Source organism: Coturnix japonica, chromosome 2 (genome assembly GCF_054131305.1).
Source record: "Coturnix japonica strain WE chromosome 2, WE-NBRP24, whole genome shotgun sequence".
NCBI lineage: Eukaryota > Metazoa > Chordata > Aves > Galliformes > Phasianidae > Coturnix > Coturnix japonica.
This window is the reverse complement of record NC_140664.1, coordinates 127,814,962-127,830,729: the sequence shown is the minus strand read 5'-3', so window position 1 is coordinate 127,830,729 and position 15,768 is coordinate 127,814,962. Positions and strand designations below refer to the sequence as shown.

The window sequence follows — 15,768 nt, the reverse complement described above, 5'->3', positions numbered from 1 at the left end:
CTCAGGGATCTTCTATTGCCTCAGGGTATGATTTAGTAATGACAAAATCTTTAAGAGAAGGAACACAACTTTACAGGTCAACAAAGCGCCTCCAAAATCAATCAAGCTATGCACTGCTCTGCAAAACTCTGCATTTACTTTTATCTTGCATATTGTTTCGCCACAACACAGCTATCTATATTAAGTGGCTAGAGCACAGTATATTTACCTGAACAAAAGTAAACACTAATGTATGCTTACACTTCTCTGCCAAAATCTACAATAAAAAATAAAATTAAATCCAGTCCAGACCAACCATTCTTACATAACATCTACTGTATCTAACCAGTCTATGGCGTGATTCAGCCTTGTTATCATTTGATTTGTCTCATCAGCGTTTTGATAATATTCAAAACTGATGCCTTTGGCTACATCCCCACTTGTGGTTATTTCAAAATCTCAAAGCTTGTCCTTGCTCTCATCTAATACAGAAAGCCACATTAGGTCCCACTGAGCTCCAGGAGGGCTCACCACCCTCTGGTAAATTCTTCTGTAGCACACACAGACCTCACCTAAACATAGTTAAATCACCCTGAAGAGATTAAATATTTATTTGAACATTAGAAGTAGCTCAAAGGCTTATATTTATATATTGATGGTGTTGTGTAATTCGACCAGAGGGACTTTACCAGGCTCCCAGTGAAGCAACTACTACACAGTCATCTTGTAAACTAACTTTCCCGTGCTCTCACCCCACCTTAAATTTGCCTTTGCCTCTTCTCCTACTTTATAGAACTTACTGCCTTGAGGCTGACAGGAGAAGTTAAAAAGCCTTCACCTTAGCAGACATAAAAGAAAACAGCTGAAAGATATTAGGAAGAAAAACAAACAAACCACAAAACATTTCAATTCAGCTAAGACAGCCAGAACTTGAGGATTCTAACTTACAGGAAAGCCTGAAAAAGCATCCTGAACAGTGTTTGTAAGGAATGGCACTGGTACAGTGAACCTGCCAGATGGACCAGACAGCCTAGAAGGGTGCCTCTGGCGCTGCTGATCTGTGATCTTGCAATGGAGAGGAGCAAAGACCAGATTAAACAATCTGCAGGATAGCTGCAAGAGCACCTGAGAAGCCTCTAATCTACCTTCCAGTTTATCTTGTTCTTTTATTTGAGTAAGGAATGTTAATTAAAATATCTTCAAGAATTTGGCCAGCAATAATAAACGTTTCAATAGCCAGCCTCAGGCAGTCCACGTAATGCAAACTTAATCTCATATTTTATGCTGTGCTTTGTATTTTTCATGGATTAAAGTACCTTCTACTGCATTCCCATTTCAGTATGTACCATATTTACTCTCACAATCACTAGCTGTAAGTATCTGATTACCAGTTGGACGCATGGTAGTCTCACAAAAAGGAAACAGAACAGACTCTTGATCCGCTCTGACAGGAAAATTTGGGGGCTACACAGAAGCAAATAAACACATCTCATTTCAAGCATGCAGAGAGGTTCACGGGAAGTGCCTGTGCCACAGTGCTTACACCACAGGGCCCCTCTGTTCTCTGCAAGCCCCACCAGCAGGTCTGCCTGTGGGAAGATGCTTCCCTGGCCAGAAATCACAGGGGACAGTTTTCATGACTGATACCCAGGAGATTCTCCCCCAACTGCCAAAAAACTGTGGTCTATACACATATGCTCCCATATTTCTTCTGCATGTCACTGTTCCTAAACACCAATTAGATTATAAAAGCATATACTGTCAAAAGTTCATCAGGGGGGAAAAAAAATTATCATCTTGTCTGAATGGGAAGATTTCTAGCAAACCTTTACAAAGAAAACAACCTTTTTCTGCCCTGATCCTTTCCCCTGCAAAATAAAACCATGCAGCACAAAAAAAAACTAGCTTCTGCAAGTAACAATAAAACTTCCATCTTTCTCCACCCTCCCCCACTAAAAGCACAACGTGTATCTTCCTGTTTGCCTTCCATGTCCAGGCACAGATACCGATGCAATCTTCTCACTAAGGAAACGCCTCTGTCTCAGACTGCATCTCCATCCCCCTCAGCAGCCTTACTAAGCAGCCTGAAAAAAATAAAAGACAAGCGCACACTGAAGAAGCACCAAAGGTATAACTAAGTACAACAGCTGCCAGTTCAATGGGAAAGTAATGTGCTACAGCTGCTCAGAAATTAAAATAGGCTGGAAGAAAGCAAGCACATCAGATAGGCTAAGTGAGGTAATTCCCTCACTTTCAGCCCCTATGGAAGATGAGCGCTGCAGTTGTGCAAAGGCTTCAACACCATCCTAAAGCTGTCATCCCCCCAGACTCTGGGGGAAAACAGAGAGATGACGGCTTCACCATGGCACCTGTCAGCCCTGCATTCATTCCTTTCCCACCCAAAAAGAACAGCTGCTATCTTCTTCCATCACACCTACTGACAAGGTGAAGCTGAGGCTTGGAAACTGCCAGCCTGTGGCAAAGCATAGTAAATCTAAGCAGGAGCCCACTGTTCGTTTGGGGATAAAAGGGAACTATCCAGCCAATGAAAATAAGCTGCAAACAAGAGCAAGCAAGAAAGGAAAATGGCTTGATCACAGTGAGAAAATGAATTTTTAAAAGAAAAACATAACAGGAAAACAAGAGCACAATTAACACTTCAACAGATTTCTAGAAGCTTCCAGAATATTATTCCAGAAAATGTCACTGTTACATAAAACCAAAGAGTTAATTCTTACTTAATTTCTATTTCTCCTAGATAACGTTTTGAAACTATATTTGTGTAAGGTACCATTCTCACCTGCTGCTATACAGACAGGCAGCTTAAAAAGTACAATATTTATTGATACTTCTCTTACTACCCACATTGATTGCTCAGGAGATGTTCAGCTTTTCCTACAAAATAATATACTGCACAACAGGATAAAAATATATATAAAAAATTAAATAATCCTGCTTATTTGACACAAAAAGAGAATAAATATATACAGACCTAGAAACTCAAAAGAAAAGATGATATTATGGAAAAAAGACAAAAGAGAAGAGTGCTAAGTTATGGCGAGGAGCTCTTATAGAAAGAAAACAACACTCCAAAACGTATTTCCTCCAGCTTGCTACCTTAAGAGCAAAGGTGCAGACACTGCATTGAAGGAAACAGATGAGCAGCAACAGCTCTGATTAGAAATGCCCTTAACATACATAGAAAAAGGGTGAAGAAGAAATAGCCAACCAATAGAGCATATTGTAAATTCATTCACCCCATTACTTATCATATACATTTGCTAAATCTACCTGTTTCCTCAGATTTCTTCATCCAAGGTAGTCTAGGAAACTAGAGTGGCTACTGGCATCCTGCAAACCGAACAGGACTCCTGGCTGCATACAGAAGGCCACAGCAACCGCTTCAAAAATGATCACCAGTTTGTATGTCAGCTTTAGCATATCGAGTACTTCAGAGGTGCTGAATGAATAACTACAGGTGTGCTATAGTCAACCATATCTCACTTAAGTTGTTAACAAATTAAATATCACAGGCCACACTTGTAAATGTGGCTTATCTTTGGATATTGGCTAAGAACGTCACTAATGTGTATGGACACACACACCATACTATAGGAAAGACTTCAGCTTCATAAGGCTGATTTTTTTTATCAGCTTTGTAATTCAGAAGAGGTACTTTACAAGTACAAAGAAGTCAGATTTTAGTAGTAAACCAGATTGAGAGAAGTTTATATCACTGCAAGCTTAGTTAATGCTTTAAATAATACTTAAAACATGGAAAATAGGAAAAGGTATATGCCCTAGGGTATCAAATGCATGAGCTGTTGCGCCCAGATGCCTACAATGCAATTCCTTAGTGGAATGATCATCCTTCCCCTTCCTGTAACAAACCTAATGCGGCCTAGAAACATTTTGCATCAGAATTCACAACGGTGTGCTCATAGAAGAATTTGTGAGTTACCTCTGTTCAACCAGCCATAGAAATCCATCCTCAGTCTTATCTAGCGCAGAACATACCTTCTGCATGGCATGAAAAGATACTGGGACACATAAGAATGTCACCCACATGGAGAGGTGGCTTGTCACAGACATTCTTAATACCTTGACTTGCAGTGACTATATTTTTGCATTCAAGACTCCAAGTTTGAGGCTAAAAAGCCTGCTGGAAATGACTGAATATACATTATTACATTTATAGCACATTGACTCTACTATTTCATAACAATACAATTATAATACTAACTACTCTCACATACACATACTGTAACAGTAGAAATGTTTTAGAGAGGAATAGGAGTGGGAAGCACAGACAGTATCTGCTGATCTGGTGCAGCCAACTGTGCAGATCATACAAACTTCATGGTAACTCATGACTTTCTCAAAATCTTGGGAAACTGAAAACCTCAGCTTGCTCTTAAAGCGAGGCCATAGTTTCAGAAACACTAAATCAGCACAAACCTGTTGTGTACAGACATGAAGCTAACCTACTTTGTCACCCCACTCAGCTGCTCATTTCAGCCTCTTTGCCACCCTCTCTTTGTGTGGGTGCAAGCACTGATGTAAATCACATTGAGGAACAAATACATTTTTGCTTGTAGCTATGCTGAATCTACTTATACCCTAAACCAGGTTAGCCACAGCTACACAAGCATCAGCATCAGAGGAGAGAAGGAGAGCCAGAAACCAAATCCCACTCTTTCAGCAGCTGTACCAGCTTAAAAATGGCTTGTGAAATTATAGATTATAATTTCAGATAGAAAAAACATAATAATTGTGAACTTCTCCCCATTTCACTCTAAAGACAAAAATCATTTGAGAAACAATAATTTCTTTCCCTCCTCCACTTCACTGGGGCATGTCTCTGGGTACTTCAGCACAGGGCTTAACATTTGGACCTGCTGGTTCCAGGTGCTTTGGTAGTGCAAATGATGCTAAGAGGGGAAAGACCCTGATCCTGTACCCAAAGTTGGATGTGGGAGATTTGCTCTCAGCTTCACTGGGAATTCAGTTCAAACACAGGAGAACTGAACTGAAAAATGCCCAGGGTACATAAGCGTACTAAAACCCCATGTTCACACTGAGCACATACCACATAACAAATACACATTTACACTGCATCAGCAATGGTTGGGCACTTCAAGACTTCTGCGTAAAAATGGAATGTCACAGACTCTCTGACAACAGCACGCTTACATATAAATGCAGTTTAACGTTTTATGACTTTTGTTTTGGATTAATTTTGAAAAATCATACCAATGTCTGCAGCTCTTCATTCCAGCTAGCAGCTGCCTGCATATGCTGGTTGTGAGCACAGCACTACATCAAAACAACAGATCCATTCCACTAGCTCAGTAGCTGTGACCTATGCTTCTGGATCCTGATGCAGAGCAGACTTCTGAAGCATCAGCATCCTCTCACCAGTATGGAAATCATATGTAAAAACTCTTATTTACTGTATAATATAGACAACAAGGAGAAAGCTGCATAGCGAGGCATTTTCACTTACGTGGTTTATATAGAGACTCTTGCGTTTTTCTCTCACTGCAAAAACACAAAATATGATAGAAATATTACATGACTATTTTTCCTGATTAAGCTTCTTACATACCATTTATAATAAAAAGAACAGGAGGCTATCTACGTATGACATTGTCATTGCTCTTGCACTAACCATGTATACTTATATACCAAATACGGAATAAACATGTATTTGTATGCTTAAAGGCATTTACGCTCACTAGTGCGGTGATGGATTGAAATTCTCATCCATTTGGGTATTCACTAGGCATTGGTACATATGGGAAGGTTAATAGCAGCAAGCTACGGTCCAAGCCAGCAATGGATCAGTCATCCTTCACCAGAGATCTCTGCAGGTACTCTGCATCACGAATACCTTCATGCAAGATACCTTGCTACACTATCTTGCAGGCATAAAAGCACCTAAACAGATACCCCATGGAGTTAGCAAATTCTCATTGAAGTTTACTGTTCACTAACTCCCATCAAAGTGCTTTGAAAACATATATGCATTATACCACTGCCTTCTCTAATGGTAAGGTGCAAGCCTGAAGCTATTACTCAGGTCAGATGTAACAATGAAAGTTGGCGAGTAGAACTAGTCATCACAAGCAAGGGTTGCAAGTCAAGGCCAGAATGAGCAGCCAGAATACTCAGTAAACAGCAGCAACAAAGGAGCATGTACAGTCTTAAACATTAGGCAAATGTTTATTACAGTTGATGAAATACATTATATGTAAATTTTTCATCACTTTCCCAATTAACTCACCCCGTAGAGCCTGTGGAGCTCCCTTCCCATGAAAATACCAAAGCATTTAGGATACGAGTTTGGAGGCAACTAATACATAAATCAAACTTCAGGATTAAAGTAATAATGGTTTCATGCTGTAGATGATTAAATGCACTTCGGTGCACTATGATTTGAAAGCTATGCAACCCAATGCACTTAGCAAAATAAGAGTGTTTGCAATGGTGGGATAGCCTGTCCATTCCCTGTTGGATGAGAAGCCATTACTTGTGATTCATTTATTTTTTAAAAGCAAGCAATCTAACATAAACAAGGCTGTACGTGTGGATACTGTGAAATAATTGTTTAATGCAGACGTAAAACAAAAACAAAGTAAGAAAATACTTTAAAAAATCCTTACATAATTTTCCTCCCAGGGAGCAGAAAGGAGAATCACACATGACAGATGTTAGCCATGTCACTTAGTACATGCTCAGATCCACAGTTATGGACATTGTATAGGAGACAGAATAAAACAGGAACAGCTGGAGAATTCAGGTTGTCGAGCAAATAGTTAAACTGCTTGAAATCCTACTAAAACACTGCACTACACTTAAGTTCCATACACTGCATTTACAACCAGAAAAAGACATAAGTAATCTAAAGGGAAACAACAAAATGATAGTTGATACTTCTAATAATAGAGAAAGTATTTGTCAAGCATTGCATATTGCAATATACAAGCAGTAAACAATTCCGATAAGTTGCATGTAAAGCTAATAGAGTACATAAGTGAAAATTAACAGCTATTAACTGTGACATTTCAAACACAGTTAAATATTTAACTGACAACAATCTCAATTACTCCTCAAACAAAATTATTATGGACAAAATCCAACAAACACAGTCTGCACATAAACTCCAAATCTCATTTTTAAATACTTTTTTTTTTTTTCTCTGTCTCAGTCTTTATCTTCTGTATTTTAACTTGTACCCATTACACTACTCCATTCCCTATAGAAGTACTATTACATACCAAAGCAAGAATATCACTTGCAGCTCTTATTGCTATTTCCAATCTCTGGAAAAACATACCATGTATTTATACACACCCTTCACTTCGCCCTGTTCAAACATCAATTTGTGCCACACAATTTTTCAAGCACCACCTTGACTCTCTTTCCCTCCTTTTTCACATATAATTTCATTAGCTTTCATTGTCCAGTGAGGGACTACAAGAAAGCAGCTGTGCCTTCATGCTTCTGGACCATTCTACCACAGCCTGAAGCTCAACTCTTACCAGAACACAGATGCCAATGGGAAATGCAGCATAGTAGAAACCCATTTTGTCACAACTGCTTTCTTTTGTGCTCACAACCCTCCCTTTAGACAAAAGATTGACAATTACTGCAAGAAGCAGAAAGCTGTTTCTGCCAGCCTTACACTAGAACTATTGTAAAGAGGTAAGTCTCTGCTGTTTGGCTCCAGTGAGTTTAGAGATATTTTGCAGTGCTCACATGGCGCAGTATGGTCTTCAGCAGACGGCAGGCTGTAGCTTTATAATTAACCATCATTTTGAAGCATGAACTGCAACTCTGGGCTTTTGACTTTCAGCAATGGGTTTTGGATGAAACGAAGCTGAACAGATTTATAGTCACAGTTTAAACAACTGAATGAAGAAACTTGTATTTTCTAACATTTTTAACACTTGAAAATTGGAATGGAATTCTTCAAGTCAAGACTGGTATCTCAGATGCTGCCAAATGTTCTTAATTTTCCTCATTTCCCATTCCTTCAGGCACTTCCTATTGTTATTGTCGAACTTTTGCTAGAGTATGAAAACATACTGTCCTGGAATAAAAAGGAGTGAGGAAATGCAAACATATGCACACACATGTGTGTGTGAATAAGCACGTATGCATTTTTCACTGAGCTGTAACATAAATTTCTATAGGAAACCTTAATGCTGCCCATATCAGCAAGGAGGACAAAATCACTGAGGATTATGTCAATGAAGATTTCTCGTATTTTGTTTGCAGACCATTTGTCTTGTCTGAGAAACAGGAAACTTACCCTAGTTAATAAAAATAAAATGCACCCTAATTCACATCTATCCAAAATCAAATAAATATGGTTTCAAAATGTGCTTTGTCTAAAGCCAATTGTTACGTTTGCGTTGCAAAAAAATTAACCAATGAAACTTCACGTGTAAAACTTAATGTAAGTTAAGAAAGGAGAAGAGCTGTAACCCACTTGTAGGAAAGATCATTACCAGCACCATGGAAAAGAAACAGTTGTGTTCTTGCTCTTGTAAAGAAAGGAAATCATGCTATTGTAGCACTAAGGCTTGGAAATCCCAGCTTAACCACCAGCAGGTGCTGAATAGTGCAGGGCTTTTTAGTTACCTAGCTCATCCTTTTACAGGCCAAATTCACCAAGCAAGAACTGGCATATGGCATTCAAATACGATAAAGGTATGAAAGGTGACATCCTCTACTGTCTCTCCATGTAGGGAGAACCTCTTACGTAAGACTCAGCACCTGGAGAACTCCCATAATGCATTGGAAACATACAGAAATGCTATTTTAGTTACATATCAAATAAATATCTATCGTGTCTTCAATTTTTTCTTTGAAGTTACCGAATTCTCAGGTAATTAAGGGTACATTGAAACAACTGACTATGAGAGACAACACAGATCTAGATGCTTGGTGTGGCATTTAAGTCACACAGAACAATGAAAAAATCAGACCATGTATCATCCAAAGATGCTACATGCTGTTTCATTATATTTATTGTAGTTAGCCTGTTGTTCTTCACTTACATGTTGCTCACAAACAGCTCAAAGAGCAGCTCCCCTGCTAAGACCACAAGATCACCAATGAGGCTGTAAGAGCGCAGCATTACTAGAAAGCCAGACATGGGTTACTGGAAAGCCAGATGTGGAGCTGCCATTAGGTGATGCTGCCAAGTCGCTCTTCCATGTAGTAATGAACTTGGCCCTTTCCCACTATACAAATACATAACGAACACTCAAGAGCCACAGCCAGATCCTGGACAAAACCTGAAGTCCAAATATCTCTCAGCTCTCTAAAATATAAATTTTAAACACCTTTAGTTCCTGATGATAAAAATACTTTCATTTACAGTTAACTACAGGAAGGTCTGTCAGCCCAACACTGTATAATAATGGAGAGTGGTAGCTACATGCCCCAATTAGGTATTTTCACCATTGCCAATGCAACTCTCCCCTTCTACACTGACTCTAGACCTAGGAGATCTCTTTGGTTGCACAGGAGGCTGCCAGAATACAATTCTACATACCTCAAAGAAAAAATAAAAGAAAAACCTTCTATTTTCCCCTTAATAAGCATTCTAATGCATTTGGCATTAGGCAATATCCCTGAACAGAATGATAATGCTTAACAGCTCACTTGTTGCCACAACAGGCCCAGAGTACAGCAAAACGCTTCTGGTGGGGCAACACACCATCATAATGGGATGGTTCTTGGCAATACATCAGCAGATAAACGTTCACAAAATCTTATTTCTTTTGTACAAGCCTTTGGATTTTTATCACTAAGAATAGCCGAACATATCTTAAAACCTTGTTTTAGAAGTTATATAAATTCACTTTTCTCACTCAAAAAATTATGTAGAGTTCTTTGTATCACTTACACTAGAATAAGGTTTCAGACACCAAGTCTAGAATGGGTGTAAACCATATATGTTCAACCCAGCAGTTTTATGGTTTTGTTGCCCTCATTTTTTAATGTTTCAACAAAACATATATATAAAAACAAGATGTTATTTATGCATATTCCATAAGAACTGAATTTTTGCCCTTTTTTCCCCGAACAAAATTTAATGAGAAACAGGTAGCATCCACATGGGACTGCACAGTCTCAAAACTCCATAAAAATAAACATCAGTCTTGACAACATGGTATACTATGGAACTGTTATCATATTCATTTTATAGATTACTAAACCAGACCAGAATGGCACATCACATCAAAAAAACACACAGTAAGCCACTGACAGAATCAGAGCTGAATGCAGGACAGTCTGAAGGGCAAAAGTACTCTAGTAATCAACCCTTCAATCAGAACCTAAATGCAGTCTCTTTGCACTAGTCAAGCTGAAAAATTAGCACAAAATATATTTCTAAGTGATGTGCTTGACACTGTAATTTACTATGTAAATCAAAAATGGCATTTATAGGTAACAGAAAGAAGGACAAAGAATCCATACACTCAGAATTACAACACAGAAAATGCTTTGAAAGTCTTGGTAGAAAATAATGCCTTTTGCAACAATTATTCTCATCTACTTCTAAAACAACATGTCATACATGTCCAGCAGGGAATAAAAGTGCCAGAGTAAATGGCTTCTATTCTGCTACACCTATCAATAAGCCTGCTTAACAGACGTAGTTCCAGAGTGATCATCTTGTTGACAATTAAAACCCCAAGAACTCCAGACAAATATATGATTATTTCAAATCCATGAGAGAGAAAGACAGAACCTTTGAGTGGGAGGTGGGTTGTTTTGTTATTAAAATCTAGTACTGAACTCATCCACATATCAACTATAGCAGCGGAAACTCTGAATGGTCTTAGTTAATTCAAACAGGCGTTTTTTCAGTAAAATACTAAAAAATTGCATTTCTCAGAGCCTTGGCCTTCTGTTCAGAGATTCAGAAGTAAAACAAACCAAAAAAAAACATGGCTGCACAGAAAATTTTGCACTTAGGGAAAATATTTTTGATTATATTCAACTTTAATTGTGACAAACTGGAACTAACAATTTCAACATGACCTTCTACTACTAACTCTGACAAAATAATAATTAATTTGGCTTCTTTCAACTCTAATACTGCGCCTACAAAAGCCTCTTTTTTGGAGGGAGAGGAATTATCTATTCAGTAGCTATCACATGCATTCTAACAAAGAGTTTAGAGATAACTGCAATAACAAATACAGCAATAAGTTCAGTAACCTACCATCTGTTTGAGATTTACTGAGAAATATCGTACTGGCCCGTGGATGGTCTGATGGGTTGAATTCCATGTTCAAATCTGGAAAGAAACAAACAAAAAACAGCATATTAAACATTTAAGATTATCCAGGAACATACTCAGATTTTCTTATATTTTCTTTTTTATAAAACCAAGATTACACACTTAAGCAGCTACTGTAAAACAAAATCAATGTTGAAGATCAGTTTCTTTTTATTCTTTGTTTTTTGTTTTTTACCCTTTTTCACACCAGTAGTTGTTTTGGCATGCAAATTGTTTGCATCAACACAGCCTTGGGATTAGTCTTTGCTTTTAAGGGCTATTTTGCTTTCGGATAAAAATAGATAAAGCAGCTCAGGAAGTCTGTACATAACAAGTCAAGAATTATCCATTTTCCATTAGTTAGTTTCTTTCTCCATACCCTGAAGCCACTGCTAAGCAAGGAACACAGCTCGTTATATGTAATTATAGAAGAATGAAGTATTCTAAAGTAAATATTCATCCATCTGTAGATAGATAGGTTTCTATAATTAGATGTGATTAAAGAAGCAGTTGTTGAAGCTGAATTTTTCTTGCACTCCCCACGTGAGTACAACATCAATTCTCCTATATTCTCTTGATCTCTACAGATACATTCCTTTCCACTTGATAGAGGCTTTTACGCAACACTACATATAAGTACTGATAAGTTTGCCTTTGGTAACTAACTCAGGCTTTCTAAATTTCTCGCTCCCCTCTCTCTGTGACAACTTGGAACAGAGAATTAAGCCTCAGATCTTACAAAAACAACAACAAAAGAAATATTTCTGCCCAAGGGCCAAGTTCTCCCATCTTCAACTTTCTCTCTTACTTCACCATCCATCAACCATGCTCCATTTTTCATTCCCCTTCCATTTATAATTTTACTAGGGCTTCCCACATTTTTCTCCTGATCATATTCCTCTCTAAAAATTTATCTTCTATCTGTCCTTTCTGGCATTTATGATCTCTTGGTTTCCTCTTTGCCTCTCTGCATCTGACACACATGAGATTGCAGTCACAGAATACCCTGAGTTGGGAGGGTCCCATAAGGATCATCCTGTCCAACCCCTGCTCCATAGTCACCCAAAGTCAAACACCCTACATCTGAGAGAGATGTTCAAAAGCTTTCTGAACTCCAGCACTCAGGGCCGTGCCCACAGCCCTGTGCAGCCCATTCCATGCCCACCGCCCTGTGGTGCAGAACCATCCCCTGACCCCCAGCTGCCCCTCCCCTGGCACAGCTCCATGCCGTTCCCTCGGGCCCTGACACACAGAGCAGAGCTCAGCGCTGCCCTGTGAGGAGCTGCAGCCACCATCAGATCCCCCCTCAGCTCCTCTGTTCTGCGCTGAGCACACCCAGGGACCTCAACCTCTCCCCATAAGTTGTGCGCTCTAGACCCTTCATCTTTCATCACTGCCTTGTTAAGCAGCCTGACATGCTGCTGGTATTTGTAGACCACTTCTGGGGCAAATAGTGGACCTCCTACTTAATAGAAGAAATCAGGAATACAAATGAACAATTCTTCAGTTAGAAAAGAGTCTTATTACTATTATCCAAGCCACAAAGGATAAATACAACACAAATTCCAGAAAAAGTCATTTTGACTCTCTGAGAAAGCACAATTACTAGCCAAGCCTAGAGGAGATTTTAGGCAGGTCACCTTACCACTGGAAGTTCTGATTGGAAAGGACTGTCAAATGGAAAGAACATTTTCTTGTTACTTTCTTATTTAGATGTGGGGAAGAAGAAAAAAGTACCCACTGTGGTAGAAAGTGTTACTGAAGATTGCTTTTCATTTCAGGATATTTTTTTTCCCATTAAACTGAATTCAAGATGTAAATCATTAAATAAAGAATAATCATAATCAGTCTTTTAAAACAGCAAAATACATTGCCTTCTATCGTCCTCTTCATTTTTATCAAACAGCACAATACGTTACCATAAAGTGCATTTAAAAAACAAAAACCACTGCAGACAGTTTTTCTTTAAGATCTTTTAAAGTACAGGCAAGGCAATTTCAGCTAACAAAACAGGACTGATAAAATGCAACTGTACTCAACTGTCAAAACACTGTCCCCAAAACGACGAGCATTCCTTTCCTTCATGCCTAGAAAATTGTCTGCTTGGGGAGTAATAACAGCCTGGTACAGGCTTACAGTCTGCTTGCAGGGCTGAAAAGAAAGGAAACCAATTGCCACATCTTGCAGTCAAAATCACAACTATTTCAGATTCCCGAGTTGTAAAAGACTATTATGCGGAAGAAGTGGAACAATGGAGGACTTGAAGCCTTTTTAAAAAAGCACAAGCTGTTTTCTGGCAGGAGTTGAAAGAAGGCTTGCAAGATCCAAACACAGCAGCTGCAAAGGCCAGAGCATGGATTTGGAAGTGGCCTGGGAGAGGCAGCTGCCTGGGCTCCTTCCCACCCCACCTGCCCTAGACTATATGATCCAAACCCCTTAAAGTACACGTCCTCTTCTGTCAGTGCCCTTTCTGCCATCCCCTCCCTCCAATCAACAGCCAAACACGTCCTGTTTGTCTCTTTTTTTCAGACTGCCATCACCAAAATTAGAAGTGAATGACATGGGTAGGTGAGCAGCAAAGCCTGCCAGAGTCTGGTCACCCAGCACAAGGTGACCCTAAGAAGACAAGCAGTGCTAAGAGTCCCCACTCTCTGTGAGGAACAGCACAGCACTTAGTCCTTGTTTTCTGCAGGCAGGAGAAAGCAGGCTGTGTGGTGTGTACCTACAACCTCATCACTCCCCACTCCTCACAGAAAAGCTTGAGGTAAATCTGAGCACTCTACAGGTGCTGATAGCACCACATCATTCCAAATCATTGCAGCTGCCAGATGGAGAGATTAAAAAGGATATGGTTCCATGAGACACAGGAAAGATTTTAGTTTCCAGAGACTGAAATTTACTATACAGTTTGGAAATAAATGCCCTTTTCAATCTCTGAACAAATTCTTACATGTCTGCAATTAGAAACAGTGCTATAAGAGATAGAGATCAAATATTACACACAAATCTGTACTAACACAATGCCTAAGGGCATTAACCATCAAGAAGCTACCTCCATCCTACAGTCACATTGCTTTAGTGACACCAGTTGCACTTTGTAGCATCTGAAAATTAAAACAGCCACAATATGAATGCTTTACCGACTTTGTAATGGAATAACTGATGTTAAATAGAGATATAAGCTCACACAGACAGTATTCAACTGTTAGAGAGGGAAGCGAGAGCCAGAATTTCAATTATTGAAATGTGTACAAAAATTTTACCCGTTACCAGCAGTCTGCTCTATGACTCATCATAGCCTTACAAAGGAAGGATTTGAAGTGGATATTTTTCTAGCAGTTATCCTGCATTCCAAAATGCTTTAAGAAAAAAAAAGAGTCTCAAACATTGTCCAAATCCAAAGTCTCTCACTATAGATTTTTTGTTTTCCAGAGAATACTGGTTTCTGATTAACAGACATACCGCTTAATTACAGATCCTTTGGCTTCAGAGTTTCTGTGGGGTTTTACTAAATTAAAAAATGACAGGACAAGTAACAATTGACACAACAATTTATGGAGCAACACAGTATCTTAAAATAAGGTCTTGCTATAATAGTTACAATTAGTAATAAATACAGATACAATACATTGTTAATGTTTATTCTATTGGAGTGATATCTAAGTGTAGACACACGATATGAAAGTGGTGAAGCATTGGTAAAGGCTTTACCAATGATAACATCTATTTCTATGAGTTGCTTAATAAAGCTAATTAAATATGGAAAAATGTTAGGAAGAAAATCACATTCTACTCCCTTTAAATACCTGTTATGAATACTGAAGTCATTGAAGATCACACTAAAAAGTTCACTGCATGCTGGAAGATTCCTGAAACCTACTCAACCCAATACCATGTTTTGTCTGCAGGGGACACTTCATCATTTTGGAATATTTTGTTCCAGTTACACTAAATGCAAAATATAGGAAATCCACAAATAAAACAATTCCTGACTACCACTAGGTTTATAGGATTATAAACTAAAGATGAATGTCAATATATACATGTATGCATACGCATATACACATGCATGCATCCCTATTTATATATATAGAAGTAAAGATATCTGCATACATACATATCTATAAAAATACACGCTTATTTTACATATACATCATTTATGGCATTGTAATGTTTATATCATATATGTCCTTCACATGAAAATGCATACAAAATGTCTTTATCATTATATATATACACACACACATATTTAAATCATGCCTAATTTTGCTTAGCCAAATAAAAGTCAGACTCAAGAGCACTTCAGCTAAGGGATCACACGGCTAAAAGCAATTTGTAAATTTTTGAGTATTTGGGCAAGACAAGAGTTACAAATACATACAAATAAACATAAGATTGCATTCTTTTTCCTATTTAGTATCATGCCAAAATAACAGTTCTTGTTTCCTGATTTATTCATCAAATAAATCCTCAGTCTTTCCAAG

The 15,768-nt window shown here is 38.4% G+C and overlaps 1 protein-coding gene across 4 annotated transcripts in view; it reads right to left on the bottom strand.

The window, feature by feature from the left end:
- The window catches only part of CCNY (cyclin Y), a 107,567-nt gene that overhangs the window by 32,427 nt on the left and 59,372 nt on the right, over nt 1-15,768 (bottom strand). For 2 of the 4 annotated variants that reach the window (XM_015853103.3, XM_085538911.1), the window contains exons 2-3: nt 11,228-11,302; nt 5,486-5,520 (exon numbers count right to left, since the gene is read on the bottom strand). In XM_015853103.3, coding sequence (XP_015708589.2) covers nt 5,486-5,520; nt 11,228-11,302 — 110 coding nt within the window. Of the gene's footprint in view, nt 1-5,485; nt 5,521-6,644; nt 6,766-11,227; nt 11,303-15,768 lie in introns of those variants that run through there. The other 2 variants (XM_085538912.1, XM_085538913.1) reach the window with 2 other exon arrangements.